The sequence below is a fragment of the Silurus aristotelis genome (genome assembly GCF_946808225.1).
Source record: "Silurus aristotelis genome assembly, chromosome: 17".
NCBI lineage: Eukaryota > Metazoa > Chordata > Actinopteri > Siluriformes > Siluridae > Silurus > Silurus aristotelis.
Genome location: NC_139590.1, coordinates 4,367,973 through 4,383,294, shown reverse-complemented (window position 1 = coordinate 4,383,294; position 15,322 = coordinate 4,367,973). Strand labels below are relative to the sequence as shown.

The 15,322-nt window shown below is 45.4% G+C and overlaps 1 protein-coding gene across 5 annotated transcripts in view; it reads right to left on the bottom strand.

Annotated features, from left to right (window-relative positions):
* Positions 1-993: 993 nt before the first annotated feature.
* Positions 994-15,322, bottom strand: part of plekhh3 (pleckstrin homology, MyTH4 and FERM domain containing H3) — a 43,915-nt gene continuing 29,586 nt past the window's right edge. For 3 of the 5 annotated variants that reach the window (XM_083566885.1, XM_083566887.1, XM_083566888.1), the window contains exons 3-13: positions 14,411-14,490; positions 12,872-13,054; positions 11,411-11,568; positions 10,194-10,317; positions 9,760-10,081; positions 8,253-8,460; positions 7,226-7,362; positions 6,259-6,379; positions 3,847-4,275; positions 3,571-3,762; positions 994-2,701 (exon numbers count right to left, since the gene is read on the bottom strand). In XM_083566885.1, coding sequence (XP_083423011.1) covers positions 2,564-2,701; positions 3,571-3,762; positions 3,847-4,275; positions 6,259-6,379; positions 7,226-7,362; positions 8,253-8,460; positions 9,760-10,081; positions 10,194-10,317; positions 11,411-11,568; positions 12,872-13,054; positions 14,411-14,490 — 2,092 coding nt within the window. In that variant the 3' untranslated portion in view covers positions 994-2,563. The remainder of the gene's footprint in view (positions 2,702-3,570; positions 3,763-3,846; positions 4,276-6,258; positions 6,380-7,225; positions 7,363-8,252; positions 8,461-9,759; positions 10,082-10,193; positions 10,318-11,410; positions 11,569-12,871; positions 13,055-14,410; positions 14,491-15,322) is intronic. The other 2 variants (XM_083566886.1, XM_083566889.1) reach the window with 1 other exon arrangement.

The window sequence follows — 15,322 nt, the reverse complement described above, 5'->3', positions numbered from 1 at the left end:
GATTAATCTCGCTAATAATCACCGTCCGTCTTCATCTCCAGCGGTTTCTCACCACAAAAATCCTTCAAATCAGGTCCCGGGTCATGCAGCTGATCCGAGAACAGGAACAAATCAGACGTCTTCGAGCTCTCACACGTTCAGCAGGACTACCGACCCGCGCTGTATCGTAGAAAACACAAAGCTCTTTACGAAAGCCTTCACGGGTTCCTCAGTGTTGGCGTTAAGTCTCTCTCTATATATATTTTTTTCGTCCCTTCTCGTGGTCTTTCCTGCGCAGCCGTGCGGTCTCTCGGAGCTACTCAGTCTCTCTCCATCCATTTTTTTTTTCTTTTCTACTGTAAATAGTTTGTGTTCACTCAAATAAATGATTTTTTAAGACGAGGTTTTACTGGTCGATTATTTACTTTTTTATTGTTTGTTTTTTCTGTGATTTAATCGCACAATTTACGATACCAAAAGTATTGGGACACCTGACTTTTCCAGCCACATGCGCAAACAAAAATCAGAGGCACTCAGTTGCGTACAGGACGTCTTTAGATGCAGCATGAGAATTAGGAGACCCAAAGCCATCTCCGTGAAGAAGGTGAGTTTACATGAATTGGAGTGGAAGATCTCGCTGCTGTAGAGCTCCAAACCTTCTCGATTCATGTCTGATCGAGCACAGATCTTGTAGGAACATCTTCCCAGAAGAGTGGAGGTTTAACAGGATTAAATGTGGAGGAAAAAAAAGTCGAGCTGTAACTGTATTTGTGTCGTGTCTGGGAAAAGTTCAGGAATAAAAAATTTATATATTAATGTACACAGGAATCAGCCAATCAGAAAAATGGTGGGTGGAGCCTGTGTGTTAAATATTGCTGCACTAGACTTGAGGGGGGTATTTGATGATGATGTGAGAAATGGAGAGGGGGGTTAATTGCATATTTTAATTACTTTATTATTCTCGTAAACTTGTGTGTTTGTGTGTGAGATCACTTTCAAAATGACAAACGATGATCCAAGGGTGCTGCTTTTATTAGTTACATCACATACAGTATCTACCATCATTCTTAATTATTGCACATTCACGTTAGCTGTACAGACATTACTGCAACTGGCTGCTGACGCGCATCGCGGCGCAGTACCGCGCAGCATCCCGACTCGACGCACGCCCTGCGTTTAGCGATTGCGGCGTGAAGCTTTAAGAAGGAGGTGGGCGGAGCTGCCTGCAGCTGCTTTAAGTGGAGAGTGGTGATGCTGTCGGGCGGAAAACAACAGGGAACAATACGACACGAATTCTCCTAAAAAGAAATAAAAACAGAGCAAGAACTTTTCTGGGATTTTTCGTTGACGATATTATGACATCACAACATGCTGAGATTTAATACTCGCTCGTTCTTTTCTCTCTCATATGGCACTTTGGGTTCAGTGTGAAATGTGATGAGACTGTTCAGTGCATCATCCTAAATCTGATTTTAACACGTTCTTCTCTGTTACAGGCACAGGCGGCGAGTCTCCGCTCGAGTGTTAGGACAAAAACCCGGAAAAAGAAAAGAAACCGTTCTGACCGCCCCGATAATGCGTTTGGTCCTAAACGAAAGGGCGGCGTTTTTCACGTGATCTGGACGTGCGCGTGTAGCCCTTTTCGGATTCATGTGAACTATATACATCGGGGCCGATTGTTCCCGGGGCCTGTGTGATTATTAATAAAGGAATAAAATACACCTCATGCACTTTTTACGTAAGGAGATATAAAAACACGTAATAAAAAAAAAAAACACTTATATAGATGTCTATAAATAATGTAAAAAAAAAAAAAATAAACAACAACAAAGTAACATTATACATTAAAAAAAAAAAAAAGCAAAACGACGACTCGGCGGATGAGCGATTATTTACGTACGGTTATGGTTGTGATTATTCGTACAGAAATCCTACATAAGCGTGACTTATGCCTTCATACAAGTGGCCTGGATTTGATTTTTATTTCGTGGGAAATTTCTTTGCGGTATAATTCCTGGTTCCAGCTGCTTAAAGGCCTCTGTCGTCCAGCAAAGATGTACTTCTGCAAATCGGAACTCCGGAAATCAGCTTTTCCGAGATCCACAATGGCTGCGTGTGTAGAAAATACCTAGACGGTTGTTTTATTGCGGTTGTGGTGGAGGTTCTAAAGGCGCTTTGGTTTGAACAGGCGCCCACACGTTGACTATCCGTGTGTCCGAAATGACACCGTATAGTGCACTTGTCATCGTTACGTGTCTGAAGTGCGGTCGTGAACTCCCATGATGCACTGCGGTGAGTGTCCATAAAGAACTGCTGAAAGGAAACGTCCAAAACGGACATGTCTGTGTTTTCTTTTCCTTATCGTCTTTCTGTACTTGGAGTTCCTCTCAGGATTTTAGCATTAACCAGGCCGGGAACGTGCTCGGAATTCTGGGATTTTTGGCGGTCGTCCATACTGCCCTGCTCTCTTTCTCTCCGTCTCATCTCCATTCTGTTTATCTCAGGACGGATTGACGTCTTGGACAGAGTGGGCGGAGCTTTTGAAAAGGGGGAGGAGCCAATTTACATTCGGCTGAGCGTCTCTTCAAACCGGGTGAGAGGGCAGTTCCAGCAGGGAGGGGCGGAGCTTGGAGCTGGTTTCCATGGTGATGCAGTCATCCTTAGCCAGCTGGCGTCGGGTGGCACTGAAGTAGGCATTCATAAGCTGCATGATCTCAGTCAGCTGAGAGAGAGAGAGAGAGAGAGAGAGAGAGAGAGAGAGAAAAGGAGGTCAGAACAAACTGTTTAAGTGCACAGTGACGAGAGCGAGTGAGAAAAAGAGTGATATAGAGTAGGAGAGAGCTGACATGGAGCTCTACTCGTGCAATGAGAAATCAGAGGAGAAGAAAGAAAATAAGACTGACACATACCGAGAGGGGAAGCTAGCTTGTAACCAGTCCAGCAATGAGAAACGAGGTGAGAAGAGGGAGTGCGACGGACAGACAGAGGGTGTGACGGACAGATAGAGGGTGTGACGGACAGACAGAGGGTGTGATGGACAGATAGAGGTTGAGACAGAGGATGAAGCAGACAGAGGGAGAGTAAGACAGACAGAGGTTGAGACAGACAGACGGAGGATGAAGAAGACAGACGGAGGGTGAGACAGAAGGATTTCAGCAGAACAGAAGTCACACAACACCAGACAGACCGGTTATTTACAGAGGATCACGTGCATGCAGTGTACAGCAGACAGTAATTCACCCTCCATAATCCTTCACAACAGCACACAGGCATGTATTAGAGCAGGGGCTCAGGTCGTGAGTTTAAATCCCTGCCACACCAAGCTGCCACTCCTGGGTCCCTGATCAAGGCCCCTAACCCTATAGCTGCACATTCATACAAATGATATCAGTGTGGATAAGTCTGGATAAAGATGTGTGCCAAATGCCACAAATGTAAAATGTAGTGTGTGAGATTTGCGAGTGGCTCTGGTGAGAAAAAAATTAATCAAATTCGTTGCGTGTCACAAGTTTCTAAAAGGGAGTCTACTCTGATCAATTCTCCATCTGATGATAAAATGAAACCACGTGTACACGAGATCATGTAAAGTACCTCGGAGGTGTGGAAGAGCAGGTGTCGGTCGGTGGCAGTGATGGTGAAGGTGTTGCTGTCGGAGACTCCGTACGAGCAGATCTGCGCGATGGGGAGCGACTCGAGCGCCTCGGCTTCTCCCGGCCGATACAGAGACACGCAGGATGCTGCTACGCCCAGCCACAGGTGCTGAGAGAAGCTTCCGCTCGAACTCTGGACCACACGCAAAAGAGGGACACACGGTTATCATCATATCGTCATAGCGTTTCATTTCTCACCGTCGAGGCACACGCTTACCATATAGAAGTCCACTTCGTACAGCGTACACCCGAAGCCTGGCCACTGGCGTGCGATGCTGAGGTAGGCGGCCATGCTGTCTGCACGGCTGTACCCGGACAGAGACTTCCACCGCTCCATGATGCTGGTGGACAGAGCCGTGGCTTCGTCTCGCAACCTGGCGCGCTGTCTCTGCTCCTGGCCATCGCGACGTTTCTGACCCCACAACGCCCCGATGAGTCCGGCAGGGAACGGGGGACACCCCAGAGCCTCGGGAGGCGGAAGGAGGGCGCGGTTCTCCAGTGCTCGTGCTGGATAGAGCTGCTCGAGCGCCGGATATGGAGCCAGCGATCCGTAGTCACCAAGCAGAGCCTGCAGCCTGAGAGCAGCCAGAGACAACAGGTCCTCCTCACACACGGGTATCTGACCTCGCACCACCATCTCATGACACTGAGAGAGAGATGGAGAAAAGAGGAGGAGCAGCATTTCATTATTCTGAGTGCTGAGTGTAAGAAAAACCCCCTCGGCATCCCTGACGTCTGATCAGTTTTATTGGTGGTATTCAACCCAATATCCGATCGCAGGTATCAGATCGGGCACAATGAAAAATCTTCAGAGCTTTTCATATCGTCTTAGAGACAAAAACGGTTGCTTGTACAGTGGTGTGAAAGTGTTTCCTGATTTCTTAATTTTTTTACGTTTGTCACACTTTAATGTTTCAAATCATCAAACTAATTTAAATCTTAGTAAAAGATACACAAGTGAACACAACATGCAGTTTTTAAATGAAGTTTTTTATTATCGAGGGAAAACAAAATCCAAAACTACATGGCCCTGTGTGAAATTGTTTGCTTCCCTGTTAAAACTGTGGTTTATTACACCCGAGTTTAATTTCTCTCTCCACACCCAGGCCTGATTACTGCCACACCTGTTCACAATCAAGAAATCTCTTAAATAGGACCTGCCTGAAAAAGTGAAGTAGACCAACAGATCCACAAAAGCTAAAAGAAATCCAGAAACAAATGAGAAAAAAAAGTCATTGAGATCTATCAGTCTGGAAAAGGTTATAAAGCCGTTTCTAAAGCTTTGGGAACCACAGTGAGAGCCATTATTCACAAACGGCAAAAACATGGAACAGTGGAGGAACTTCCCAGGAGTGGCCGTCCGACCAAAATTACCCCCAAAGCACAGCGACGACTCATCCAAGAGGTCACTAAAGACCCCACATCAACATCCAAAGAACTGCAGGCCTCAGTTAAGGTCAGTGTTCATGACTCCACCATAAGAAAGAGACTAAAAAATGGTCTGCATGTCAGAGTTCCAAGACCAAAACCGCTGCTGAGCAAAAAAACATAAAGGCTCATCTCAGTTTTGCCAGAAAACATCTTGATGATTCCCAAGACTTTTGTGACTCTGTGGAATGACGAGACAAAAGTGGAACTTTTTGGAGAGTTTGTGTGTCCCATTACGTCTGGCGTAAAAGTAACACCGCATTTCAGAAAAAGATCATACCAACAGTAAAATATGGTGGTGGTAGTGTGATGGTCTGGGGCTGTTCTGCTGCTTCAGGACCTGGAAGAACCATGAATTCTGCTGTTTACCAAAAAATCCTGAAGGAGAATGTCCGGCCATCTGCTCATGACCTCAAGCTGAAGCGAACTTGAGTTCTTCAGCAGGACAATGATCCAAAACACACCAGTAAGTCCACCTCTGAATGGCTAAAGAAAAACTAAATGGAGACTTTGGAGTGGCCTAGTCAAAGTCCTGACCTGAATCCTATTGAGATGCTGTGGCACCTTAAAAAGGCGGTTCGTGCTCGAAAACCCACCAATGTGGCTGAATTACAACAATTCTGCATAGATGAGTGGAGCAAAATTCCTCCACAGTGCTGTAACAGACTCACTGCAAGTTATCACAAACTCTTGATTGCAGTTGTTGCTGCTAAGGGTGGTCCAACCAGTTATTAGATTTAGGGGGCAAACACTTTCACACAGGGCCATGTAGTTTTGGATTTAGTTTTTTTCCCTCAATAATAAAAACCTTCATTTAAAAACTGAATGTTGTGTTCACTTGTGGTCTCTTTAAATAAGATTTAAATTAGTTTGATGATCTGAAACATTAAAGTGTCACAAACATGCAGGAGATCTTTGACTCCAACAACTCATGTGAAGCAGATCTTTATGGATTAGGTGCATTGTCATGCTGGAACAGGTTTGGGTCTCCTAGTGTCAAGTGAATGGAGAATTCTATGCTAATGCATCCAAAGATGTCTGTACGCTTGTGTGCCTCCAAGTTATGTGGAAAGAACTACATACAGCTGGAAAAGTCAGGTGTCCCAATACTTTTGTACATATAGTGTATAATGGTTAGGGGTGTGGCTTGTTGTAACATTCTGCTGCAATGTGTGTGTGTTTGTGCGTCTCTGTCTCTCACCTGCTCGTACAGGAACAGGTACTCGATGCTGTCTGTACTGATGCTCTCTGTATCCAGAAGGCAGTAGAGTTTAAAGCACAGCCTGCATTGACATTCAGGGTCTGACTCCTTCGCCGATAGACTGAGAGTGAGACAGGAGGAGAGTGAGACAGACGATAATCTTCATGATGAAAACAACACATTGCACATTCAAAGAAATGTTCTGAGATTCACTTAAACAAGCCTGCAATAATCTTCAACATGTAGTATACTTACACACACACACACACACACACACACACACACACACACACACACACACACACACAGAGAGAGGCAGGCTTTTTTAGGCGCACTTTCTTGTTTGTGCATGTGTGCGTGTTGTCTGAGAGCATGTGAGAGCGTGTATCATGTCCCTGAACTTCCAATTCTAGGAATGACTGGTACAACAGGCGCTGAATCTCACACACACACACACACACACACACAGGCTTCCAAGAATCAAACAGATGCCTTTTATTCCAGCTGGCTTCCTTATCTTGTTTGGTTTGCTTTCCGCATCAGGCAAATCAAATGGCATCGCTCTTATGCTGTCAGTCTCAGGACAATCCAACACCCCCCAACAAACACATACATACACACACACACACACACACACACACACACTTTGGCTTGTCTGTACCAAAGTGTGTGTGTGTGCTTTCACAGTGTGGTGTCTAATCTTGGCCCTTTGAATCACGGCATAAAATAATCAATAAAACTGATCCGAATATCAAATATTAGGTTTGGACTGTAGCTGAATATCCACGCATTCCAGTTTTATTCCTCGGGATCTGCCTGGATGGAGAAAAGTGTGGGTTTCACATCCGCTATGCTGAAATTCAGCTCTCTTCACATGCTACTGAGTTCGTTTCACGAGCAGAAGCCCGAGAAATTGTTCCGGGTAACGAGGAATTCTCAGCTAACAGCCGATTCTGTAGATATTTACTTTTCAAACCTGGTGATGACATCGGCGATGATGGTGCCGCCCCCGATCGTCCTTTCCCAGGAGTCTTTCTGCTCGAAGAGAGTGAAAGTGTTAAGGCTGTGCTGCAGGCCGAGACGCTCGGCTACCTTCCTCACCACCTACGATAGAGAGAGAGAGAGAGAAGGTCACTCTAATGCTACTATAATTATAAATATTTATTATTACAGTTTTTCTCCGTTGCTGTGAATCGTAACACAGTAAGTGCATTTTTTCAAAACGATTCGTACAAACGTCAACACGATGGATTAAGATATTGAAAAATTCCTAGTTCATCTCTCAAAAGTAAGCGTTTGCATCAATGAACATCTCATTGCTGTTTCAACAGCACAAACGTACACGTTACTGTACGTGGGATATCGATTACAAGAGACCCAACAGGATTCACACTTTTACTGTACTTCGAAAGATTCACGAGATTCACGTTTGACCTGTTTTAGAGAACCAGTTAATCATTGGTTGATCCGACGCCGTTCACTCGCCTTCATTACTGCACAATTTATCAATTTAAGACATTTACACACACAAAAAAAAAAAAGTTTAATAGAAATCTGAGCATGACAGATAATGACAACTGGTTTAACCATTTTGCATTCGATGACTGATACAACGAACTGATGAGATGTTTTGGGGGATACGACTATTCAGGTGAGAACTAGTATGATATATTATGATCAACATATCAAACAACTAATAATGTAGAAAACAACAGACACTTGTACACAATCGATTAAATGTTTTTGTACAAAAAATATTTGCAATTTGTTCAATTTGTAGTGTTGAGAATTGAATTCGAGATCAGAGAAACGCTCCAAAGCAACTGAGAAAAACTGTAATTAGTTTGTAAAAGAGTTCAGGAACTTGTGAGGAACTGTAGGGTTTTTTTAGTACGTAGCTGTGTGTGTGTGTGTGTGTGTGTGTGTGTGTGTGTGTGTGTGTGTGTGTGTGTGTGTGTGTGTGTGTGTGTGTGTGTGTATATATATATATATACCTCATTAGCAGTAGTGTGTGAACTGATGGGAATATTGCAGCAGCCCGGCCCGGGGTAGTGGACGGTACACATCATCTCCTGTCTTGTCATCAAGCCCTGGACCTCCTCCCAGGACGGCACGCACTCGCGACAGCGTGTTTTCTCCAGGGCCTGGGCGATGAACGCGGCGCAGCTCTCCACCTCCGAGTCCACGCACACACTCTGAACCCTGACACACCAGCCAAAGAGTTACTACTGGTATGAAGGTATTAAAGTAGTTATAAAAAATGACAGTTTTCTAAGCATTAATGTGAGGGGTGGGGCCAAGCAAATTAGGGGCGGGGCTAGTTTATGTATTCGTACGTATGACTCAATCACTGATTATGCTTTAAACTTTACAAGCTGCACAGTGTAAGAAAGAGAAAGCGGCTGCTCAAGCGCCATGTTCTCCTCGCACTCGTTTATTTATCTATTCATCTGTTCCATCGTTCGCTTTTCCTCCGCCCTGCCTGCACTTGGAGTCGGCGCGAGGCGTGGGATGAGAAACGCCGGGCGGTCTCACAGCCCTGTCCCTTCTTGTGTCATGATTGTGTGTGTGTGTGTGTGTGTGTGTGTGTGTGTGTGTGTGTGTTTATGTGAGAAAAGATAGATCTGACAGGAAAGAGAATTTTCCAAAAGAGTCAGCTCGGGCGAGCAGCTGTTTCCGTGCACTCTGGGTGCGGTGTATGTTTGTTTACACACTTTCCGTGTGTGTGTGTGTGTGTGTGTGTGTGTGTGTGTGTGTATGATGTGCTGACGTGTCAAAAAAAAGTGCGTATACTTAGGGGGGGGGGGGTAACAATAATTTTTTTTTCCGTAAATAATGAGCAAATGGCAAAGATTCTGTGCATGCCCCGCCCACTTCCGATATTCTACAGATACGAGGTGGTATCACAAAGTAGCTCTGTTTACAAGAAAGTATTTTATTTATCGACGTTTACACACTACGACCTTTAAAATAGTCTCCTTGCACAGCAATTCAGCGCTCCCAGCGCTCCTGCACCTTCAGGAATGTGTCTGGAAGTCTTCTTTTTAAAGCGTGTCATGCAGCTTCTGCTTTTCACGGCGGATCTCCGCAATGGTGTCAAAACGGTGACCTTTGAGCCGGATCTTCATCTCCAGGAAGAGAACGAAGTCCACAGGAGCTAAATCTGGCGAGTGGGATGCTGAAGTGAGATCGTGTGGAATGTTCTCAGACGATCATCATGCACAAGTTACCTAATGGTTTTGACCTTTTCGGGGGTTGCAATTGTTAAAGGTCTTCCTGATCTCTCTGATGTTCTTTCGCTTAAAACACTTTGAACTACTTGTTGCAGCATTTCTGTGTGTCAAACGTGTATCACGTCAAACGTCTCTGTGGCAGATTTGCTCAGTTTGCTCTTTGTTCTAACTTCACGGCACCAGTTATTGTTATTAGTCTCGAAACTTTTTGATACCACCTCGTGTGTGTGTGTGTGTGTGTGTGTGTGTGTGTTGGAAAGGTGGTCACCTCTTCAAGTGGAAGCGCAGGTACCGGAGCACAGGGCTGCTGGGCAGGAACGTGCAGCTGGCGCAGGTCAGCAGCTGCCAGTAGCGCAGCCGGGCACCGTTGTGCGTCTGCGGGACCGTCTGCGAGTGAGCGTGGGGGGCGATGCTGGTCTGCTTGATGAGCTGGCAGTAGAGCTCATCCCTCAGGGGTCGGAGGTCCAGGCAGGTTTGAAGGACGCCCTGGATCAGAGGCACGGGCTCTCGCTCCAACTCCAGCTGCTGCACGCAGTTAAAGAGTCTGACGGCTTCCTCTCGCACCGACACGTAACCTTTACTACCTAGAGCTACACACACACACACACACACACACACACGTATATACATACGTACAGTTTTAGCTTTTGTTATGACATTAGTCCCATTGGTCCTAAGTGTGTGTTGGTGTGTGAGACTCACGCAAGTGGTCCAGGCTGCCGTAGGGGAATGGGAGCAGAGGAGCGTACAGAGGACTCTGTGTGTACGTCAGGATGGGGTTGTGTTCATAGATGTGCTCCACCACCTCAGGGTTAAACTTGTTCTCCTACACACACACACACACACACACACACACACACGTTTATACATATACACTTTTACCCTTTCTGCTTGTTCTGAGATCGGTACAGTTAACGTCCTCTCTGATTTCACAAAAAATAAAGTATGAAGAACATATGACCATAAACACACACACACACTTACAGGACCCCAGGTCTCATTCTAAACTCACACTTGAACCCACTGACCCAGAGACAGATTTTACTAGTGGCTGAACGAGAGCATTTTGGGGAATATTCCAACTTACCAGGGGTTTGTGAGAATGAATTAGAAATTTTTTTCTAATTCATTTGTGGAGCTTTGCTCTCGTTCAGCCACTAGTAAAATCCGATGAAGGGATTTTACTAGTGGCTGAACGAGAGCAAAGTTCCACAAATCTAGTGGAACATCTTCCCGGAGGTGGAGGTTTTTATTCGAGTAAATGGGGACTAAATGTGAAAATGGGATGAATCTTATGGTCAGGTGTCCACAAACGTTTGTACAGCGTATGTCAGTCCACAAACTTAATTCGTAAGTAATTAACGTATGTGTGATGACTGGGTGGAGTGTGTGTGAGCAAGGGGAATCACTGTGGTGGCCAGGCTGAGTGGGATTTCCCAACTAGCAACCAGGAAGCTATTAATACAGTGTGAGTGTGTGTGGACGGTTATTTACAGATGTGGGCGATTCGCTGCGGCACGGCTCGTATTCGTATTTATAACCACCGTTCGTTAATTGCGGCTCGGGGAGACACATGAGCGTAAAAAGATTTCGAAGTGGTGGTCTGTAGTAAATTTCTGTGAACTCCAACATTTCACCCAAACCTAAAACTTACACACAGAATGCTGAAGCTTTAGTGTTCTAGACTAGTGTAGTGTGTGTGTGTGTGTGTGTGTGTGTGTGTCTCTAGAGGGAACACCGAAATGAACCGGAAGTTCCCGAAAGCGTTCCTTATCTTCTGAGCGTTTTTAGCGTTAAAGTCAAGAACAGAAACTGTTGCCACGACAATGCCAAGTTTGGAGGGAATGTTGAAGAACAAGGAAGGAAAAAGTGTGTGTGTGTGTGTGTGTGTGTGTGTGTGTGTGTGTGTGTGGGTTCACCTCGATGTCACGGATAAGGAGCTGGGTCGGCGTCTCCACTGGCGCTTTGCTGTCGATGACCTTCTGTATTGCACATGCCCAGTGCACCGCCTCGTTGAAGTGTTTCGTGAAGAGCTTGTAGCAGTGTTTCCGCCCAAACACCGTCAGACTCCAGTAACCTACACACACACACACACACACACACACACACACACACACACACACACACACACACACAGAAATTAATGTGTCATCTTGCTCACAGTCCTCCTTCTGTCCCAGACAATAATCCCTCTCATCTATCCGTCTATATTTCGCTTTCGATTCTGTTGCTCGGGACAAACCCGGGGTTTCTGTGACTCAGCCTCCTGAACGGAGCGAATGAGTGCCGCTTACTCACCAAAGGGCCTCTGTTCCTCTCCGCATGCCATCGCTTTACTGCTGAACCATGAGCTCTGCTGCACGGCTCACTGCTTCCCCTGTTCTCCAAAGCGCAGTAAAAACCCACTGCTGGTGTTTTTCCTCTTAAACTAGAACTCTCACTGATTCGGTGCAGGGCTTTTCGGTGCACACGTCTACCGAATGCAGTCCTTTTTACATGCGGATTGGAGTTTAAATCGGAGTTCCCTCGTGGAGTGTTAAGTAGCGGACCACAAGTTTGTTTAGTCTCCGGCTAAAAGTCTTTTATTTTATTATTAAATATTTTAGGTTTTGCATTTCCTTCCTCTAACTGTACTGAAACTAAACCGCACCGTGACTTAAAAACCGAAGTACGTACCGAAGCGTGAATTTTGTGTACAGCCCTAGTTTAGAGTTTTTAACAATGGACATTGTCTCAAATGCAACCTGTGGTCTTGAGCCATTGTAGGAAACTGTTGACATTAAGTACAGTCCAAATCATCCTCAAAGCTCTTGTGTTGTTCCGTATTTTCATTAATCGCCAGGCCGTTGATGCAAAACCTGCACAGAGTGGCCTCCAATTTTCCTTTCGTCTTGTCGAGACTCTTCACCTTTACCATGTCCTTTACGTCATGACATTAGTGAACTGGTTCAAACGTTTTAGCTTTTGACCAATCAGATTCGAGAATCCTGTCTATCTCCTGTCAAAGACTCATTGCTGGACATTTTGTGTAAATCAGTGGGCGGGATGCTTTAGTCTCTCTTTCACCCGTCAATCAGACTGACACCAACCAATCAGGGGGCTTCTGTGAGCTAATAGATGTGGAAGAGTGCAGATCGCTCAGTGTGTGTTAGCTGCATTTCTGACTTGTGATGGGAAGACCGGCTCATTTTAGTGTCTTGGTTCTTTGAATGTCGTTCATCAAAATGAGCGAATATTTTTTTCAAGTCATTTAGTTCATTTCGTTCCGTTGATCAGAAATCAAATAAAGCGTTACGTATTTTCAATAAGCAGATCCCCAACACGTCTACATACATTCTCACTTTAGGAATGATCACAGAGTGTGTGTGTGTGTGTGTTACCTGTCTGTTTGTAGGTGTGTTTGTCAGGCCAGAGGACGGAGCAGAGCGAAGTGAGGACGAGCATGCCCACAGTGCGAGCGTCTTTCTCAGGGCCGCTGTAGCACTCCAGAGAGTCTGCGGTCAGAGTGAACCAGAACCTCCTGTATCGGATCCAACCGGCCTGCACCTCGCGCAGCAGCCAGCCTGCAAATCCACGCACACACACACATCTGGTTTAACTTATGCACTATGGCACCATGAGAAAATATACAAGTGATTGTGTGTGAGAATCCTGCACCGAGAGATGAGTGCATGTTTGTGGAGGGTTGCAGAGGGACTACAAAAGTTCATGCTACAGTGTGATCGTGTGTGTGTGTGTGTGTGTGTGTGTGTGTGTGTGTGTGTGTGTGTGTGTGTGTGTGTGTGTGTGTGTGTGTGGGAAAAGGCAGTTCTTTGGAAAGCCTTGTGGAGAAACAGTAACGCGGGAACAACGTCACAGCTCTCTACTGCCATTTCCAGATGGAAACCACCTGCTTCTTTTGCCTCACTGTGTGTGTGTGTGTGTGTGTGTGTGTGTGTGTGTGTGTGTGTGTGTGTGTGTGTGTGTGTGGAGGGGGGCAGACAGACTGGTGGCAGACGGTCATGTTTAGCAGCTTGCCTAAGCATTCACACACATTTATTATTACACAGTACACACTGGCAGAAGTGCAGTGGAAGCAAATAGCGTACATTCACACACTCTGACATCACACAGAGGTTCAGCACACACACACACACACACACACACACACACACACACACACACACAAATATAACATCCAACTATGGCCAAAAGTTTGTGGACACTTCACCATAAGATCTGTATGTGCTTTTCCTTATACATCCTATTCCACATTCAGACCCCATTTGCTCCTACAATAACCTCCACTCTTCTGGGAAGATGTTCCACTGGATTTTGTGCTGATTCAGCCAATTTAGTAAAACCAGGTACTAATGTAGGTAAGGTAAGGAGGTCTGGGGTGCAGTCACTGTTCACATTCATCCCAAAGGTGTTATAGCTATAGCAGGAGATCGTCCACTCCAACCCATGTAAAGCAGATCTTCATGGAGCTGGCTTTGAGCACATGGGCATCATCATGATGGAACAGGTTTGGGTCTTCTAATTCAATTGAAGGAAAAACTGTGTGCCTCCAAATTATGTGGGAAGAAACTAAAAATAAAAAAAAGTTGTGTCCCAATACATTTGACCATATAGTGTGTGTGAGATATATATATTTAGGTATGGCTTCAATATACAGGTTACTATGACGACCCTGATTGACACATGCAGGGGTGCTTTGATGTAGCCAGTTTATTGCAATAGTTCAGATATTTTTTAACTATGGCTCAGCCACAGATGTGTTAGGTGTTGATTAGATTGACTGATCAGATGTCATGCAAGTTAAAGTTAACAATCACACACACACACACACACACACACACACACACACACACACACACACACACACACACACACACACACACACACATTTCCTGAAGACGGATGAACGCCGTACTCACCCTTAACGAGGACCTCCGGGTCGTCCTCCATCTTCACTTTCCCGTTGTTTATCAGTTTATCCTCTGACACACCTGACAGGCTGATACACACACACACACAGAGACAGAGAGCGACAGAGTGAGCAGCAGGACGTAACCCAGTATGTAGTACTCCTACACACACACACACACACGCATACACACACACACACACACAGAGCGACAGAGTGAGCAGCATGACTAGTGTAACCCAGTATGTAGTACTCCTACCCTCTCACACACACACACACACACACACACACACACAGAGACTTTAACTGCCTGCTAAAATCTGCTGTAGCATAGTCTGCAATCCCTCCACTGATATTCAGACAACTCATCAAACTCACACACACACACACACACACACACACACACACACACACACACACACACACACACACACACACACACACATATATGCAGAAAAGACTGAGTCTCAGCATGGGGCTGCTAAAATCTACCCCGACACACACACACACACACACACACACACACACACACACACACTGGTTTACAAGTCTAGCTGCCGGGCAAAAGACTGAAAATAAGCATGACTAAGAGACGCCAAGGACACTCAGATAGAGACGGGTATACATAGGGGAGACAAAGAGATAGCGTGAAAGGGACAGAGAGTCAGTGGGACAGACCGAGAAAGACAGACAGAGAATGCCGGAACATGATAGAAAAGTGACTGAGCCAAAGAGATGGACAAAGTCGAAAGAAAACCATGTCACTAAGGCAGAGAGAGAAAAAGAAACAGAGACAAACTGAGACAGAGAAAGAAACAGACAGACCGAAAACCAGACAGGCTAAAAGAGAAACAGACAGACACAAAGAGAGAGACATAGAAACAGATAGACAGAAAAACAGACAGGCTGAGAGAGAGAGAAA